The following is an 18,899-nucleotide window of genomic DNA, read 5'->3' as shown; positions in this document are numbered from 1 at the left end:
GGTTTCCTTTAATATTTTGAACATATTTATAATAGCTGATTTAAAGTCTCTGTCTAGGGGTGCCTGGGTGGCATGGTCAGTTGAGTGTCCAACTCTTGGTTTCAGATCTTGTAGTGATCTCAGGGTCATGGGATCAAGCCCTGCCTCAGGCTCCATGCTCAGTGCAGAGTCTCCTTGAGTTTCTCTCTCCCTCTCCTCCTCTCCCCCATGTGCGTGCTCTCTCTCTCAAATAAATAAATCTTTTTTTTTAAGATTTTATTTATTTATTTTACAGAGAGACAGCTAGCGAGAGCAGGAACACAAGCAGGAGGAGTGGGAGAGGGAGAAGCAGGCTTCCCGTGGAGCAGGGAGCCTGATGCGGGGCTCGATCCCAAGACCCTGGGATCATGACCTGAGCTGAAGGCAGACGCTTAACAACTAAGCCACCCAGGTGCCCTCAAATAAATAAATCTTAAAAAAATAAAGTCTCTGTCTAATACAGATGGCCATCAGACACATGACAAATTGCTCAACATCACTCATCATCAGGGGAATGCAAATCAAAACTACAATGAGATATCTCCTCACGCCTGTCAGAATGGCTAAAATCAAAAACACAAAAAAACAAGTGTTGGTGAGGATGTGGAGAAAAAGGAACCCTTGCGCACTGTTGGGGGGAATGCAGTGCATTTCTGGTGCAGCCACTCTGGAAAAACAGTGTGAAGTTTCCTCAAAAAACTAAAAATAGAACTATGCTATGATCCAGTAATCACACCACTGGTTATTTACCCAAGGAATACAAAAACACTTAATTCAAAAGGATATATGCATCCCTATGTTTATTGCAGCATTATTTACAATAGCCAAATTATGGAAGCAGCCCAAGTGTCCATCCATAGATGAATGGATAAAGATGTGGTACATAGACACAATGGAATATTATTCGGCCATAAAAAAGAATGAAATCTTGCCATTTGCAACAACATGCGTAGAGTTGGAGAGTATAATGCTAAGTGAAATAAGTCAGAGAAAGCAAATATCATGTGATTTCACTCATGTGGAATCTGATAAACAAAACAAAGGAAGAAAAGAGAGAGAGAGAGAGAGACAAAGCAAGAAACAGACTCTTAACTATAGAGAACAAACTGGTTACCAGAGCAGGGGGTTGGGGTGGTGGGGGTGGAGAGATGGTGAAATAAGTGAATGGGATGAAGAGTATACTTATCGTGATGAGCACTGAATAATGTATAGAATTGTTGAATCACTATATTGTACACCTGAAACTAAATATAACACTGTATGTGAACTATACTGGAATTAAAATAAAAAACTGGGGCGCCTGGGTGGTTCAGTCAGTTAAGTGTCTGCCTTCAGTTCAGGTCATGATTCCAGGGTCCTGGGATTGAGGCCCGTGTGGGGCTCTCTGCTCAGCAGGAAGTCTGCTTTTCCCTCTGCCTCTGCCTCTGCCTCTGCCCCTCCCCGCTGTTCAAACGCACATGCGTGCTCTCTCCCTCTCTCAAAAACAAATTTTTTTTAAAAACCTTAAAAAATAAAGTAAAAAACTAAAAAAAAAAAGAAATTAATTAAAATTAAAATTAAAAAAAGAAAAAGAAAATCTTTATCTAGTAAGTTCAACATCTAGCCTTCCTCAAGGGCAGTTTCTAGAGACTGAAATCGGCCATACTTTCCTGTTTCTTTTCAGGCTATATATATATATATATATATATATTTTTTTTTTTCCTTTGAAAACCGGGTCCTCTAGATAACCTAATATGGCAACTCTGAACACTCGACACACCCACCAGCAGCACCAGCACTATCCCTGCTGGGCTTTGCCACCACTGTTGTTTGCATATTTGTTTGTTCAGTGACTTTCCTGGACTAGTTCTGTGAGGTCTATATTTCCTGTAGCGTGCGGCCACTGATGACTCTACTGGGTCAGCTCACGATTAGACAGAGATTTCCTTAAATGCCTTGAGCTAGAAAATCTTCCACTTTTTGCCAAGGAGCTCTGGGGGTTGAGGCATGCCTTCAATGCTCAAGCAATTTACAGCTTTGTCTTAGTCTTTATTTCCCGCGTGTACGGGACCTCAAGGTCAGCCAGAAGCGAGAGATCGAGGCCCTGCAGGCCTTTCCAGACCATGCACACAATCTTTTAGATCCCCTGAAATACACCAGAGCTTTTCAAATTCTCCTAGATACATCCAATTTCTCAGATCTCCCTTTTAAATTTTTGGCTGGACTCACGTTTGCTCCCCAACTGGTATTGCAGTCTTTGGCAGCTGTGAGGTTAAGCAATTGAAGTTGATTATATTTGACAAATGCCCCGGGATTTGGGGTTTTCCCGAGTAGAGAGCTCCAACTTGGATTAAGTAATAACACCCTGTAAATCAAGTTTTTCCAATGAACTGCCATACAGGTCAAACAATGATGATGCTTGGGTGACAGAACTTTCTGAGGTGCTCCTGACCCAAGCTGTCCCCTCTACCAGCTGCAAGGCTGCTGGTTTTAAAGGCTACTGTGGAGCTGGGGCTAGAGGGGTGGGAGTAGGCCGTTAAAACCCTGTAAACCCCACTGTTCTTACCAAAATTGAGCAGTTTCTCTTGGATAAACCCTTCTTCAGATTGTTGTTAGCCTTCGGTTAATATCTAGAGTTCTGGAAAAGTTGATTTTTGTAATCTTGCCAATATTTTTGTTGCTTTTATGGAAGAATGGATTTACAAGACTCCTTACTCCACCATTCCAGAAGTCCCCCTGCTCTGGTCAGAGATCATTTCTAAGATCAGGCTTGCTCAGGTGTTAACTAATAAGAAGGTGTTCACCGGAAATAGGATGAAAGTACTGCACTTGTTCTAGAGGCATCTGGATTTAAAAACAAAAAGACACCTAAAGGATGAAAAAGGGATCCATAGAAATCATTCCAAAAGACTGGGGATGACATGCGGGCCCTTGGTAAAAGTCAGTGGGCTGTCAGGACTCACACCCAGATCCCTGACACCTGGCCCATTGATCTCTTGGCGGCTTCCCCTAGGAGATGCCTTTTTCAGGGGAAGGGAGATGCCATATTTTGAGTACTCCATCTAAGCTACAAGTTTCATACTCAACGATTCTCACACTTACCAGCAAAGAAAATGATCTTATTTCCACTTTACAGATGAAGAAACTGAGGCTCACAGGAGTCAAGCCACAAGACCAAGGTTAGACCATTCATGAGTGTTGGAGAGGCGATCCCACTCCAGAGTGTAAGCTGTTCCAGTGTCCCCGAAACCCAATGTCCCAACCCACTGGTTGGCAATGGTGTGGGTAGGGAGGCAGTTTATGAAGGTGCCCATCATTACAATTTTGAGCACAATAGGTTGGAACCACCCTCTTAGTCCTCTCTCCCAGGAGATACCGCCCCACTAGGCCCAGAGCAAGGAACAACAGCAAAGTAATAGGTATGGCTTGCCCCAACCCAAGCACCTGCTGAGGGGGGCTCCCGGGTCAACTTCTCCCTTCCTTCAGGAGCCAGAGCCTCCTGGCAGTCCCCTCAGATCGAGAATGGCAAGGGCAAAGCCTGGCTGTGACCTCAGGGCTGGGAGCGCGGAACTGTCCCCTTCGTGTCATCAGCAGAATAAAGTCCACAGGCCTGAGTGGCCGAGCCCCACCCAGTCCACCGCAAGCCTAGGGTGTGTCTGCAGAGGACAGAGCGTATGTTCCCAAATGCCCTAGCATCCCGACAGCCCACAGCTCCATCCACACCCCCGCCCCGACTGCAGCAAAGGGGACATACTCATTACAAAATCATTCACAAGAGACAAACTTTATTTTGATGCCTCCGAAATTGGCAAGGAAATAAGCACAGTCAAAACAGCGCAGTCTCGTGTGCAGAAACGTCTTCAGCTATGCTCTCTCACTGGGACCTCACGATCACCCTGCAGGGCGGGCAGGGCGGGTGACTGCTCATCCGCTTTATGGAGGGCTTATCAGGATGACCCAGCTTTCACATCAGAGTGTAAACATTCCACCCATATGCCTCCCTGCGTCTGCTCCAGGCTCCTCAGTTACCCCAGGATGGGCCGGGCTTCTACCAGATACATGCCGGTATCTGCCGTTCCTCCGCTATAAAACCAGGGAACAGGCTGCCCCGTCTCTGAATAAAGGCCCTTCTCCCTGACATGACCTATGGGTACCAGGATTGCTAGGTCTACGGTGGCCGCACCGGGTGGTCAGCCAAAAGCCTCGGCAAGCCCCGGGCACAAATGAACCTAAGCAGAGGGCTCCCTGCTGAACCACCAGGGAGATAGAGGGGCTCCTCCTTTCTCCACTGGCCCCAATCTGTTGGGGAGGGGGGAGGACCCATTGCCTCCCCGCCCGCCTCGCCCTGCTAGGCCCGCTGCTGACCAGCTTTCCTGATTCCTCCAGAACGCGGGGGGGGGGGGGGGGGGGGCTGCCCCTCTCCACCCTCCACCAGGCTCAGAGCTAGACTCAGTCTGCCACCCGCACCCGGAGGCCCTGTCCAGTCCTCAGAGTAGGGGGGCCTCACGCGGGGGCCACGGCCTCAATCGTCCAGCGACATACAGGACACTTGGCCGAGTCCATGAAGACCCGTTCGGCGCAGTAGCTGCAGAAGTGTGTGTGGCCGCAGGGGACAAGGCAGGCGTTGGCAGCACGGTGGAAACAGATGGCGCACTCCTCCCCTGCTGCAGCTGGGAAAGGGGACAACACAGGTTGGGGCACATGGGGGCAAAGGCTGGGCAGCCTACTCACGCTATAACTACAGGGCAGGGAACCACGCAGTCCTGCTGTGAAGAATATTACCTCATGAGAAAATGCTCACAACATAAGCAAATGAAAACAAAAAACTGGGAAGAAAACCATAATGTACATACATATATGTCATAAAATTCCAACTTAGAAAAAAGGAAAACAGAGCACAATTCCTTACAGATATATGACTACAAAATAGTAGGAGAAAAATCCACCCAAGAGGTAATGGGTGAAAAAAAAAAAAAGAGGTAATGGGTGATTTTTTTTTTACTTCCATACTTACTCTTTACTATTTATTTTATTTCTGTTTGGCAAATCTTTTATTATGAACATGGACTGCTTCTTAAAGCAGGGACAAAATAACATTATTTGTGCATGAATGTGCTCTTGTATCTTGTAAAGTTCTAGAAGGCAGAGCTATTAAATTGCGTTTAGGTTTCTCGTAGGCAGCACCAAATCTTTTAGCCTAAAGCCTGTGGGAGACTTGGTGGGACTTGGAAAGACTTTAGTTGAGCCCTCAGAGCTGGGGCCTCCCCTGGTGCCTCTGGTGCTGGAGTCCCGGGGAGGCCCTGGGGCTGGGGGGAGCCACTCACCTTCAGGCTGCAGAGTCTCATCACTGAAGGCCCATGGCATGGTTGAGGGGAAGACACTGGCCCTGGGATCTGAGGCAGAGAGGGAGACTCAGGGCCCAGGGAAAGCAAAGCCAGGGTGTTCCCACCCCACCCCCACCAGCCCCTGAGGTAGTTCCATGGGCTTTCTTTCCTGGGTTGCAGTGCTGGAACTCCCAGCTGATCTTACGGCCCGAGCCGTCCCTTCCCTGGTTTAACCCAGCAGAGAATTCCTGAGGCTGTAGATTCTTTTTCCTAAACCACCCCACCCATCCTTTAGACATCGCCTCTTTGCCCTACTGTTGCTGCCTGACTGGAGACCCCAGGGGGCCAGGAAAACGGGTGCTTGGGCCCACACCAGACCTACCAAAACAGGTGTTCCAGGGGTGAGGCTTCAGCAGCTGTGACAAGTGATTTTAAAAATGGGGGGAGAATGGACTGCTTGTGTAGGCCCTGGACGACCAGCACAGGAACGCCAATATTTCTTTTTAAGGCTGTCTCCTGTATCCACTCTCCCTGAAATCCATACTCCTCCTTTCAGGTGGCTAGAGGGATGGTTCTGGTTTGCCCATCCATTGACAGAACGGCGGACTGTACCCCCACAAGCAGTCTTCCGGTGCACATCTAACGCTCACACTTTTGTTCCCTTTACTCGCCACCCTTGACTCTTGTGAACTCCTACTTAGACAGCAAAACCCAGTCTCCAATCTCTCCCTTTGGGAAACAGCCCTTTAACAGAATGTTTGAAGTGCTAGTCATATCTTCTTAGTATTCTCTAGGGGCAAGGTTGCCCTCCCTTTGACTGGGTCTTGTCCATCTGGCGTGCCCAGCACCCATCTTCCTACCTGACCCTGGGTAGGAGCTGATGTAAAAACTGTATATGAAAAACTGAACGGATCTCCCCACGGCTGTGAGTGGGGGCGCAGTACCACCCGAGCCTCCACCTCCCACCCAGGCGGCGCCCGGGTCCCCGCGGGTTGCCTCACCCAGCAGCTGGATGGCCTTGGTGGTCCCGTACACGTCCATCACGGCCCAGAGCGGGGCGCCCAGGAGCACGCCCCTGCGCAGCAGGAGCCGGGGGCCCGCGTTGACCCTGGCGTAGAGCCGGCCGCCGCGGTTCACCCAGAAGCGGACCACGTCCCCGGTCAGCGCGCCGCCCTCGGGCAGCATGGCCGCCCACGTCGGGCTCTGCTGCTCCAGGTCTGGGCACACGAAGGGCGGCAGGCTGGGCGCGGACAAGCGCGCGGGGTCCAGGCGCGTGAAGCCCACGCGGAGCCCGCCGCACCAGCCGGTCTCGTGCCACAGCACGCGCAGCGCCACCCGCTCGCCCGGCGCCACCGGCCGCTGGCTGAACACGATGCCGTCGTGGAACGTGGCGCGCCTGTGCGCAGTGCACCGCTTGGCGTCCAGACGCACCTGCGCGCCCTTGGCCTCGGCGTGGAAGCGGAGTGTCTCTCGTGGCGCCTTGGCGTCTGTAGGGGTGGGGTGGGGGTGGGGGCGTCAGTGCGGTCTGGACCCCGACTCACCCGCTCCCCAGAGTTATCTCCACACCCCCCATCCCCCCGGGGCCAGTGCCCGTGCTCTCATCCAGGGGACACCCCCGCCCTCCCGGAGACCTGATCAAAACCTGGTGAGGAACCCGCTTAGCGTGCCCGGGATCTGAGTTCCGCCGGGAACTTCCCCAGGCCTCAGTGCCCCTCCCGGAGGAATGTTGTAAAAATTAAACGAACTCATGCCTGTACCGGCTCTCAATACCTGGTAATGGTTATTTGCATGAAATAGAAAGAGCAGGTTTTAGAACAGTAGATATAATATGATCCAGGTTTTCTTCGACACATGTTTATATGTTTAATATACATAGATATATTCTATCTGTATCTAGAAACAACCTGAAAGGGATGGGTTTGCTAATTGTGGTGAGCTCTGGTAGATGGGTCCTGGTGTTCGCGCTGTTTCCCTCTCTGTTTGTCTGACTTTATCATTGTCCCACAGAGAACCTGCACCATTTATGAAGGCCATGGCCCCCAGTGAGGGTGACTTCCTTTTCTGGGAAGAGAAAGGGGTCCATCAGTGCCCCCACAGGGTGAGGTGCGGGGAGGGGGCACAGGCTGGAGAAGGAGTCCCTGGTCTGCCCCTCAGAATCCTGGCCTGGGCCAGCCAAGGCCCAGGGCTGGGCTTTAAAATGGGGGGACTTCCCAACCCGACTCCACTTGGCAGTCAAGAGAGGAAGTTCCCTACTGGAGCAGCCCTTCCCCTCCAGCCCCAGGCCTGAGCCTGAGCAGGAAGTGAGCTTCCTGCCCCACAACTGCACTTAGCCAGCTCCCAGGCCTCATCTCTCTCCCCTCCACCTCTCCCCTCCTGTCCTGCTCTTTCTGGGTTGGAAGATGGATGCTGAAAATAGAAGGGAATTCAACCAGAACTTGAGCCAGACCCCACCCCAAAAAAGTAAGGCCTCCCCCTCCCAGATCTCACCAGTTTCCCCTGCCACACTTCTCTGACCACTCACAAGCCTGCAAGATTCCAGCAGGGCACAAGGAGGGGAGGCTAAATCTGGTCAGGTACAAGGGCTACCCTTGAGGTCATAGTGAATCTGTCCCTGATGGATTCAGTCCAAAGGCAAGCCTACCATGGTTCTCTCACCTGAGGCTTTAGGGACAAGCACTCACTCTGGCCTTGGGGACCTCTGAACCCTGCTATCCAAGTTCACCCCTCCCTCACCCAAGCCCCCTGCACGACTGTCACCCCCTTCTGGAATACCCTCGTCTCTCCCTTCCTTCCTGATAGTCTGCCCAGATGCCTTTTCCTGGAGGCTATGCACAAGCAAGGGGGAGTCCCCGAGTAGGCACAGATGGTGCCCAAGAGCCGGAGTCGAGGGCCCTGACATCAGATGGATTGTCTCTGGGCCCACCGCAGAGTCACTGAGGCACCCGGGAGGCTCTGGGGAGGGCAGCCACGTCTGATAGCCAGATTCTCGTCCCGGCTCTGCCGCTCACCTACGCAGGTCACTGCTCCTCTGGGTATAGGTCTCCTTACCCACCAATGGGATCGATATCAATGGCCAGCCACGGCCTGGAGTCTCCAGGTACCTGCCTGGAGATCCTGAATGTGAGGAGTTAACTGCCCACTTGGGCAGGCACCATGACTTTTGGATGTCTCCCCCTCGCCACACCCCCAGGCAGATTCAAAGAGAATCTTTGCAGTAAGTCTCTCGGAGTCTAAGTGACTGAGGGTCAGCCCTCTGCTCAGCGAGGACCTCCCTGGATCTTCATCATCTCCATCACCACCCCTCCAGCCATCAAGCCTCTTAGGGGCCAGGCATGTATGAACCCTTACAGCATCTTTCATTGCTCCCACGACCTGCAGGGAGGCACGCAGAGGGAGCTGAGTCGGGGTGGTTCTGCACATCTCCACAGCCAGCAGCCGAGGAGCCCGGGCCCGGCTCCTGCCCCTGCCCCCCACGCTGCCTCCTTTACGGCACCACATGACCTGGAATCCACAGTTGCCACAGCAGCAGCACCAGCCGTGGCTTGGTCCCCACCCTCCTTATCATGTCCCTCTCCCCTCCCCAGCTCTGGATGCTACCTGCTGCCGGGGTGCGAGCCTCCGGTGCCCCTCGGGAGCCAAGGGCTGAGGCTCCAGGCTCTCCGCCTGGGAGGGAGCAGAGTTCTGAGATGCAGTCCAGACCTCTGGTGGTAAAAGACCAGGTTCTCCATCTCCTGCCTGCACACTAAGGGCACACTGTGGTTTCAGGTGACGCTCTCAGAGAACTGTCGTGCCCGGTAACCTTTTGGTTTGTGCCTCTGGTAGCCCCATAAGCTGGCAGGGCTTGCGTTGGCGCTGGCCTGCAGATGAAGAAACTGAGGCCCTAGAGAAAAGGGACTCACCCGAGGTTCCACAGCTTGCCCTCTCCTTCTGCATCCCTGGTCTAGGGACCAAGCTTAGGGCTCCCACTTACCAGCCTGGGAGCAGAGCTGGGCCCCCATCAGCCTGGGGTCCTCGGGCACGGGTCCCTGGGTCTGGAAGGAATTGTCTGGAGAAGGCCCGTAGACAGGTTTCCAAAGATTCAGCGGGTCTCCTCGTTATGGGCCAGGATCATGTTACAAGGTTGATGATTAATTAGAGGTTGCTGTCACGGGTTATGTATGATATCTGGGGAATTTCCTGATGATTGCCCCTGGCTCGCAGCAGACCTGCTGCAGCTGGCTGACCTAAAGGAAGCAGGGACTCCGGAGACAGCCTGGGTAGGATTTAGGATAGACTTGTCCCTTACTTCTGACCAGTCGTTCTCAGCCCGGCTGTGCATTGTAATTGCCTGTGGCACATTAGTAAGTACTCACGCCTAGACCTGCCCCCAGAGACTCTGATTCCAGTGGCCTGGGGTGGGGTCCAGCATCAGTAGTTTTTAAAAGCATGCTGGTTGATTCTAATGCACAGCCAGGGTGGAGATTCCCTGCTCCAGACCCCGGGGCACACAGGAGGTGCTTAATCAGTGTTGCTTGAGTGGACTGAACTGAATTAGCTGCATCCCAGGACCTGTGAGGTTGCCCCAGCGCTGGATCTCAGGCAGAGAGGAGAGGGGTAAATCAGGCAGAATGGGAGAAGTGCTGATTACCACCCCCCACCCTGCTGGAGTTGGAATTCCACTTTCCACAAATCCGATACAGAACACACATCGTCCCACAGGAGGTCATGCCGAACGCCTGCCTCTGGGCGTGTTAGCTGTGCGAAGAAGCCAAAGATCTGGCGTCTGACTGGCTCAGTCCGTAGGCAAGCGACTCTGATCTTAGGGTTGAGTTCCAGCCCCATGTAGGGTGTGGAGTCTATTTAAAAACAAAAACAGGGACGCCTGGGTGGCTCAGTCGGTTAAGCGGCTGCCTTTGGCCCGGGTTATGATCCCAGGGTCCTGGGATCGAGTCCCACATCGGGCTCCTTGCTCAGCGGGGAGCCTGCTTCTCTCTCTGTCTCTCCCTCTGCTTGTGCTCTCTCTGTCAAATAAATAAAATCTTTAAAAAAAACAAAAACAAACAAAAAGAAACTCCGAGATCTTCCGCCCCCTCCATTTCTATAGGAGAACTGAGGCTGGTGGAGGGAAAATGGCTTATTCTAACCTGGTGCTTCCCCACTGCAGCAGGCCCGGGAATCTCCTGAGGGATCTTATTAAAATACTGATTGATTCAGAAGGCCTGGGGCTACGGCTGGGATTTTACTTTTCTAACGAGGTGGTTCTGTAGAACCCACTTTAGGTGGCAAGGCCCTGGGTTAGTTTGGAGGCTTATGGGTACCCTGGCCCCCCATCTCCAGGCTAAGCCCTTCCCAAGACCCCAGATCAAGGCCATGGTCAGTGACTACTCTGAACTCTGCTAAGAGGAGGGATATCCCCATGCATGTCCCCGGAGAAGCTGGGGACAGTGGTGCTGGTGACCGAGCTGGGGAGGTTGTTGAGGTGGGAAAGGATGGAGGGTCTGGAGACCCAGGTTCTGCCTCCTGTGCTTTCTTGCCCTCCTCTGTCCTCCCTGGGCCCTGGCGTTCCCATGTGTAAAGCAGGAAGGCAAGGTGAGCTGGTTTCTGGGCCCTTCTAGCCCCGACATGCTGTGATTTTAGTCTTGGCAATGGAGAGGTAACAGCAGTCTGGCCTCAGTTGCCCTCAGAAGATGTTGCCTGGACCCTGGACCTTCTCTTCCACACCACACTCCTGGCCAGCCTCCCTCTGTTTCCCCCTCTAGAAGCAGTCTTCCAAGGCCAAAGGCAAACTGGTGAGAAAAGTCAATAGCAATCACGGCAAGTCCAAGGTTGGTGGTTCCAGTTGATCCAGTCTGAGGCGAGGGCCCCACGCTTTATGGTCCTACTGGCCCAACCTGAGGGATACAGGCTTAGGGCATCGCCTTATCTCTGGGTGGAGCTGGGGCCCAGAGATCCCTCCGCCTCCTCCCCCACCCTGGTTCCACCAGTATCACTGGCTGCCTTGGGTGGTGACCAGAGCGCTCGAGCCAAGAGCACCTTGTTGATAAACCACAATCTTGTAAAAGAAGTGATTATGGAAGCTTATCAGGGAAATCAGGTCCCCTCAGCCCTGATGGAAAATTACCTGGCAAGCTGTAGACATCAGACTACATGATGCCACCAGGCTGATGAGGTCTAGCTCCATCTTCAGGACCTCAGCGGGAGTAGGCATTCTGAGGAGCGGCCCTCCTGCCTCCCGCCTGACATCTGGGGCGCAGGGCTGCCCAGGCAGCACCCGCGTCCCACACTTAACTGTTCTAGGTCCAGGACCGTATTAACTTGCTCATCCTCATGGCAATTTCTTAAAACTACCTATTTATTGTAATCATTCCCATTTTACAAACTTGGAAACTGAGGCACAAGGAGGTGAAGCACATTGTTCACACAATCACAAGGCAGTAAACTACAAATCAGGACTCGGCATCGGCCGTCGGGCTCGAGAGGCAGCGTGTTGACCGCTGTGCTACTGAAACCAGACCAAGCCCGTAAAAGCTGCCAGAGCTTTTGCAGTAAAGAAAGAGGCTATTTGTTGGTGTGGCGCCACCCAAGAGAACGGGGGCTAATGCTCCCAGTCCCGAGCTCCCCGGTGACTTACAAGCAGGGGTTTTTAAAGGATGAGAATCCAGGGTAAGGGTCTAGGGTCTTGGATCATGCTGATTGATTAGGGATTACGTCGGCTCTAATATTTCCTTTCTTGATCACCTGGCAGCTCCCTGACTGATTGTGGTGAGCTGGTGCTTCTGCTTCGGGGACCTGGTGGTCCCGCTTTAGGGGCCTGGAATTAGGGATAATTCTCAACAAATTGTATTAGTGCTGTTATCTCTAGAGTACAAGGGCAGAAGTTTGCCATCCTGGAACTACCGCTAAGCTGCGCGCTACTATTATTTTTTTTCTTGCAAACATAGCACATTATGTTTGTTCTCTCAGGCAGAAGAACATCCCACGGACTTTTCAGGATGCAACTTAATTTATTTCCTGAGGCATTTTTACAGGTTTTTAAAACAGTAACTATGGGGCGCCTGGGTGGCTCAGTCGGTTGAGCGTCTGCCTTTGGCTCAGGTCATGATCCCAGGGTCCTGGGATCGAGCCCCGCATCGGGTTCCTTGCTCAGTGGGGAGCCTGCTTCTCCCTCTGCCCCTCACCCCGCTCCTGCTCTCGCTCGCTCGCTCTCAAATAAATAAATAAAATCTTAAAAAAAAAAAAAAAAAAAAAACAGTAACTAAGGGTTACAGGACCCTGGTCAGAGGCAGCTAGGAGTCAGATGTCTGATCTTGGGGTCTGTGAGGGTTTGCATCCCTTGTGGCACTATGCCCCCTCCATGTCTCTTCACTTAGGCCACTTTGCAGCCTTCTGAGCATTTAGTGGTCCTCCCTGCCGACCCCACAGTAGGAGCTTTATGGATTGTTGCTACCTGAATGGAGACCTTCCCTCCCCTCCAAGCCACCTACGCAGCCGTTGTGCACGTTTGCTCCAAGACAGTTCTTGACGCGTCCCCTGGTGGCTATAGTCAGTACTGCATGATGTGCTGAGGCCCTCAAAGATAGGAGAGGCACCCCCAGGCAAGGAGGTCAGAGGGCTGAGGCTTCTGAGGCCTCCACACCTCCTCTCCTGACCCCGAGGCCCCTCATAGTCCCTCCATCCCTGCCCAGGGTTCCCTCACTGGCAGTCAGCCTTCATCATTTGCCCAGGGCCCCATCATTTCAAAGGGCTTCCACAGAAGCATTTCCTAAGTAGCCTCAAGCGCTCTGAGAAGCTAGCTGCTGGAGAGCTGTTTCGGTCCCCACCGTACAGCTGAGGAAGCTGAGAGCTCGCCCAGGGCTCATGCCAACTGTGGTGGAGCAGAAATGGGAAGCCAGTGGGAGCCCAGCCCAATCTGGGGACTGCTAGGCAGCCCAGCCCCTTGTCTCTCCTGCCACCAGGGTCCTGGGACCCCTACCTTATTATACTTGCTATGTTCAGCTGTTCCCCACTGGGAGGGCAAGGGGCTTGGAGGGCAAGGGGCTGCCATGCCTAGGAACCAGCCCCTAGAACACTCAAGGCCATGTGCACAGTAGGTGGTCAGCAAGGATTTGTCAGTTTCTTTTAAAATTGTGGGTCCACCTACCTAATGACGCAGAGATGCCACTCCTAGGTGAATGCCCAACAGACTCGGGTGCATATGTCCACAAAGACCAGTACGTGAATGCTCAGAGCCATGTTATTCATAATAGCCCCGGACCAGAAACAACCCAAATGTCCATTGTGCTGGATGCTCTGATGTGCTGCTCAGATCCCGCTTCAGGAACGAAGAACTTCCGGTGGCTGGAGTGCTACCCTCATGTGGTCAACTGAGGTTCTTGTGTAAGTACCATAGTCCGGCTCTCCCCCCTGTCCAGTACTATTTCCACAGGTGTTGACCCCAAGAATACTCACTAATGAGCCCCGTCAGTAATCTCTGTCTCAGGGGCTGCTCCCTGGGGAACCCAGCCTCCCACACCCATCAACAGGAGAATGGAAAAATATTGCCATGTAGTCACACCATGGAAGAATCGTGACAATAAAAACGAGCAAAGTACTGTTATCCACAACATGGTTAAACCTCACTGATGTGATGGACTTAAGAAAAGATCCAGGGGCACCTGGGTGGCTCAGTCGTTAACTGTCTGCCTTCCACTCAGGTCATGATCCCAGGGTCCTGGGATCGAGCCCCACATCGGGGCCCCTGCTCAGCAGGAAGCCTGCTTCTCCCTCTCCCACTCCCTCTGCTTGTGTTCCTCCATGGTTCCTCTCGCTGTGTCTCTCTCTGTCAAACAAACAAACAAACAAATAAAAGAGAGAGAGAGAAGATCCAAAAAGCACCCAGGGCATGACTCCACTTACGTGAAGTTCAAAAACAGGCTAAATTAATCTGTGGTGTTGGAGATCAGGATAGTGCTCACTGTTGGGAATTATGCCTGGGAAGGGGCACGAAGGAGCCTCTGGGGCGCTGGAACTGTCCTCTATCTTTTTTTTTTTTTTTAAAGATTATATTTATTTATTTGACAGAGAGAGACATACTTGTCTTCCTTCCTGCCCACTCGACTCCTGCTGATGAGCCACCCAACAACTCTGGGAGGCTACCGCATCCTCTGGGTCAATAGCTAGACCCCACCCTGGGCCTTGGGGTCCGGAAGTCAGGAGCGGGAGGCTAGGGTTTGCCAGCCAAGTAGCCAGCCCCTAGTTAGGTCTGCTGTTCCCTCCATCCTGCTGTCCTGTCCAGATATTCCTGGGTGCTGATTCTGCTGTGGGCCTCTACTGCCCTGGGCCCCCTGGTTTCTGCCCTACCAGTACCAGGGTACCGGCCATGGTGTGAGTGCGGAGCCTTTCAGAGAGGGCAGCCAGAGGAGGGAGGCACCCTAGGGGGTCAATTGGCTGCTCAGAGGTAAGAGAAAGGGGAAGGGGAGAGATTTGGGTTTGGTTTCCTGTTTTTCTTCTCTCTGTGTCCCCCTTTTCCCACACACATCTGTCAGGGAGTCTGTCCTGGAAGTTTGTGGCAGCTGCTGTGGGGGTGTTGTGTGTGTGTGTGTGTGTGTGTGTGTTCAACAAAAATTTATTGAATACCTCCTATGTGGCAAGCACTATACTAATTTCTGGGTAACCAGAGATTGAAGAAAACCCACTTCTTATCCGTCAGTCAATTCAAGTACACCCCAGTACTTAGGTAAGTGCTATAAGGAGACCAAACTGAGGCCTCGGAAAACCCAGGGCCTGGGTGCTGTAGGGAGTTGTTATGCCCAGGGAATGGGTGAAGGTTTTGTGGAGTAACAATATTAAAATTGATACCTGCAACATAATTAGGCCTTCAACAACAAGAAAGGAAAGAAAGGCATTCCAGGAAGGAGGAACCGCATATGTGTACGTTGAAATGTAATAGTGCCCAATGCTATCTGGTTGTATCAGTTAAGATCAGGATTGCCTGCTTATAACAGAACATCCAAAAGAATGATGGCTTAAAGGAGACCTGTTCATTTCTTTTTCACATAAAATAAATTGAAAAAGTTTTTCACATAAAATAAGTTGAAAGTAGGCAGTCCAGGGTAACCATGACAGCTCTATGGCCATAAGGAGCCCAGGATTCTCTCTACTTTTCTGCTCCACCATTCTAGTACTGGCCTCCATACTCAAGATTACTTTATGGATCAAAAGGGCTGCTGGAGCTCCAGCCAGCACATCAGCATTCCAGGCAGCCGGAAGGAGAGAGACCCAAAAGGGCATTCCTCTCAGCTAAGTCAACTCCCTATAAGCCAATTCACTGGAAGGCTTATGTAACATTTTCATTGACATCTCATTGGCCTGAATTTTGTCATGTGGCCACAACTAGCTGCAAGGGAAGCTGAGAAATGTAGTCTTTATTGGGGGAGCCGCTAAAAATCAGGGTTCTCTTGTGAAGGAAGAAGGGGAAAATGCATATTAGGTAGGCAGCAAGCCCTCTCTAGCCCAGCGGTAGAGTGGAACACTGGTCCTCCGGAGTGTGGACAGAGCTGGCGGCGAGGGGCTCGATCACAATGGCTATGCTCAGGAGGGTTGGGCTTGATTCTGTAGAAAATAGGGAATCGCTGCAGGATTCTGAGTAGGAGCCTTGGGTCAGGGGCCTAGAACAATCTGCTTTGGGGAAAGATCCATCAGGCAGAGCAACAGAGGGTTGAGCGCAGGTGCAGAGCATCAGGAGTGATGGGTTGGGGCGGCAAGGAGGCGGCAATGCAGAGCTGAAGAGGGCACAATAGGAGAGCCAAAGTCAAGCCCTGGTGACGGAGTGGGGGTGGGGGGGGGGATGCCAAGTACCAGGGGAAGGACACACACCTGCTGAGAGCGAGTCTGGGAGGAATACAAGTGTGGGAAGAGACCTGAGTCTAAGGCACCTGGAAGCCATCAAGTCAGAGGGCTCAAGGGCACCTGGGAATCCAAGCAGAAGCTTAGGCGAGAGGACAGGGCTGGGCATGAAGGTCGTATAGTGGTGAATGAGATCAGTGGCGCAGGAGTGCCCAGCTGCTGAGCTGGAGGAATGTGATGGACCCTCCAGAGTTACTAGGCAGGGAAGACAATGGAGTGCATAAACTCTGGAGCCAGACAGAGCTGGGTTCGAGTCTTGACTTCACACTTAACAGCCATAACCCCCGAGGCCAGCTGATTGCCCTTTCTAAGCCTTAGCTTTCTCCTCCGCAAAATGGGAACAAAGGGACCTACCTTGAGGGCTGATGGGATTGAATGGGTACATGTTTAGCACAGGGGACTGCACTCATTAGAAAGCACCAGCCCTTACCATTGAAGGGGCAGCCCTCCCCTTACTGGAGGGGACATCAGTGCCTTTCTTGGGGCCACGGGAGTGCCCTACAGTTTTCCTGCTGGAGGATGGGTCCCTTTGAGCCCTTTGTGGGCTCACTGGGGAGTGAATCACGAGCACTGTGCATCTCCAGAGCCCTGAGGACCTCTGACCCAGTCTGGCCAGGGCAGCCCCTGGTTCAACCAAATGTCTGGGCAGGGACATCAGCAGCCCAAGCTGGTGGATTGGGTGAGGAGTTATGTATTTGCGAGAAGGCGGTCTACCAGGAGGTGAGGGCCAGCTACAGACTCCACAGAGATGATTCTAGATGGACTCAGCCCGGTTTTGGAAACTAAAAAAGACAATTGCTGGTGCAGAGGGAGAGAGTCCAGCCAGCCATCATGAGCAGAGCAGAGACATTTCGTCTGCCCGAGCCCGGGCATGCAGCATGCGCAAGCAACATCTAGCCAGGAGGAAAGGCCCAGCTTGGAGTCTGGGAAGGCACCCCCATCTGAGCCCAGAAACCCGGCTCATCCACTTCGCATCCAGAAGGACAGTCTAGCCCTTATTCTTAGAATGATCCCAGACAGAATTTGGGGGAAACCAACATGGCAGGGACAAGCATGGGAATAAGGGCTCTCGAGGACATTGGAGAGGAGCATCAGAGACATGGGAGGTGCTAGGAGCATGGCCTCCCAGAAGCTAAGAATGGGCCAAGAGGGAGGAGTGGGAGGCGGCCAGGTGTAGGGTAGGATGACAGCTGGGAAGCAGCCAGGAGGAGGTCCACCGTTGGAGAGACAGTGCCAGAGGAGGGGGGGAGGCAAAAGCCAGGGGGCAGCTCCTGGAGACGTGAATGTTGTGTGAGTGACTGGATCCTACAGGTTGTGAGTATAGCTGCAAGTGACAGAGGCTCAAAATGGCTCAAGACAGAGGCTCGTTTCCTTCAATGTACAAGCCTGGGGGTGGGGGCTGCACTCTGCAAAACCAGCGTGGGCCAGGGCACTCTGACTTTTGCTTCCCCTCACTAGGGTACTGCCCCCCTCCACGTGGCCCCGAGTGCTTCCCCACAGCATCATGGTAGCCAGCAGGAAGTGGGGGGGGGCTCAAGGCAGGGCACAGCATAACACTTCCCTTCGAAGGGCACAGCCAGGAAGGTTCCCATGGCCCCTCACTTCACCTTGCATCCCATTGGCCAAAGCTTAATCACATGGCTACACACAGCAAGAAGGACTAGAAAATGTAGCCTTTATTCTGGACAGTCCTGTGCCCAGCTAGAAATTGGGGCATGCCACTGCTATGAGAGAGAAGGAGAGAATGGTTATTGGAGGAAAAGCAAGCAGTCACAGGGTGCAGGGAAAGAGAGAGAGGGTGGGAGCCAGAAGGCAGCAGGTGAAGGAAGGAAGACTTTGAGCATGAGAGGCCCAGCACACGGGTGCAGGGACATGTGTGTGTACCACATGGGTACATGGCCTGAGTGCCAAGCCACCTATACTCCATTGTGGAAGCATTGCAGGTGCGTGGGGAGGGGAGCTGTTGGTGCGGAGAACAAATTCCACTAGCCAGGAAGACAAATCACCAACCTTTCCAGCAGAATTTTTCAAGATTCCCTGGAGATCCTTCTGGCACCACACCAAAACCAAAACAGCACAGAGAGAAAGAAAATATCTTCCTTCCTCACCTTTGGGCTTTTGGCCATTGTCAATGCTCATTTTGGCCATTGTCACTGGGTCCAGTGCCTGGGCCATGGGCACAGTCCTTGGGCAAGGAGTGAACGCCCCCCAGCCCCTCCGCCGTGGTAGAGCTGGGACTCTAGATATGGCCAGAGCGGGCTCCAGACTGTTCTGTCCCTCTAGGGGCCTCTCTTCTCTCCACTCAAGCTTTAGGAAGCAGGATAGGAACAGACCCAGCCGCTAGAGAAGAAGGGGTTAACAATGAGGGTGTCTCTGTCCTCCCTGGGCTGTGCACCTGTTGGTTACTGTTGCCTCTCTCCACTCCTTGTTGTGTGTGGAAGGAAGACAGGGTCCTTGAATTCTGTCTCAATGGGACTAAGTTGTCCTGAGGGTTGATTTCTCCGTGGGTCTTTTGGCAACAAAATGCAGGCACGTGCTTTGGGCACCGTGTGTGCTTACAAATAGTTCGCCCTTGTGTGCTTCATTGTCTCCATTTGTGAGTGAACACATCTCACTGTGTGTGCCTCCGCTGGGGGCTTCTTCGACTCATTGATTCTTTCAGTCAGACAGTTGGCAAACATTTCCTGGGGCCCATGTGAGCTAAGTACCACGGAA

General features: G+C 52.6%; 1 protein-coding gene across 1 annotated transcript; it reads right to left on the bottom strand.

Moving 5' to 3' along the window:
• Positions 1-4,446: 4,446 nt before the first annotated feature.
• Positions 4,447-18,359, bottom strand: NEURL3 (neuralized E3 ubiquitin protein ligase 3). The gene is given in 4 exon segments (XM_078057424.1): positions 4,447-4,667; positions 5,322-5,390; positions 6,323-6,808; positions 18,293-18,359. Coding segments are annotated over 4 exon segments (843 nt in total).
• Between the last annotated feature and the right edge of the window lie 540 nt (positions 18,360-18,899).

Source organism: Halichoerus grypus, chromosome 10, assembly GCF_964656455.1.
Source record: "Halichoerus grypus chromosome 10, mHalGry1.hap1.1, whole genome shotgun sequence".
NCBI lineage: Eukaryota > Metazoa > Chordata > Mammalia > Carnivora > Phocidae > Halichoerus > Halichoerus grypus.
This window is presented reverse-complemented; position numbering and strand designations above follow the sequence as displayed.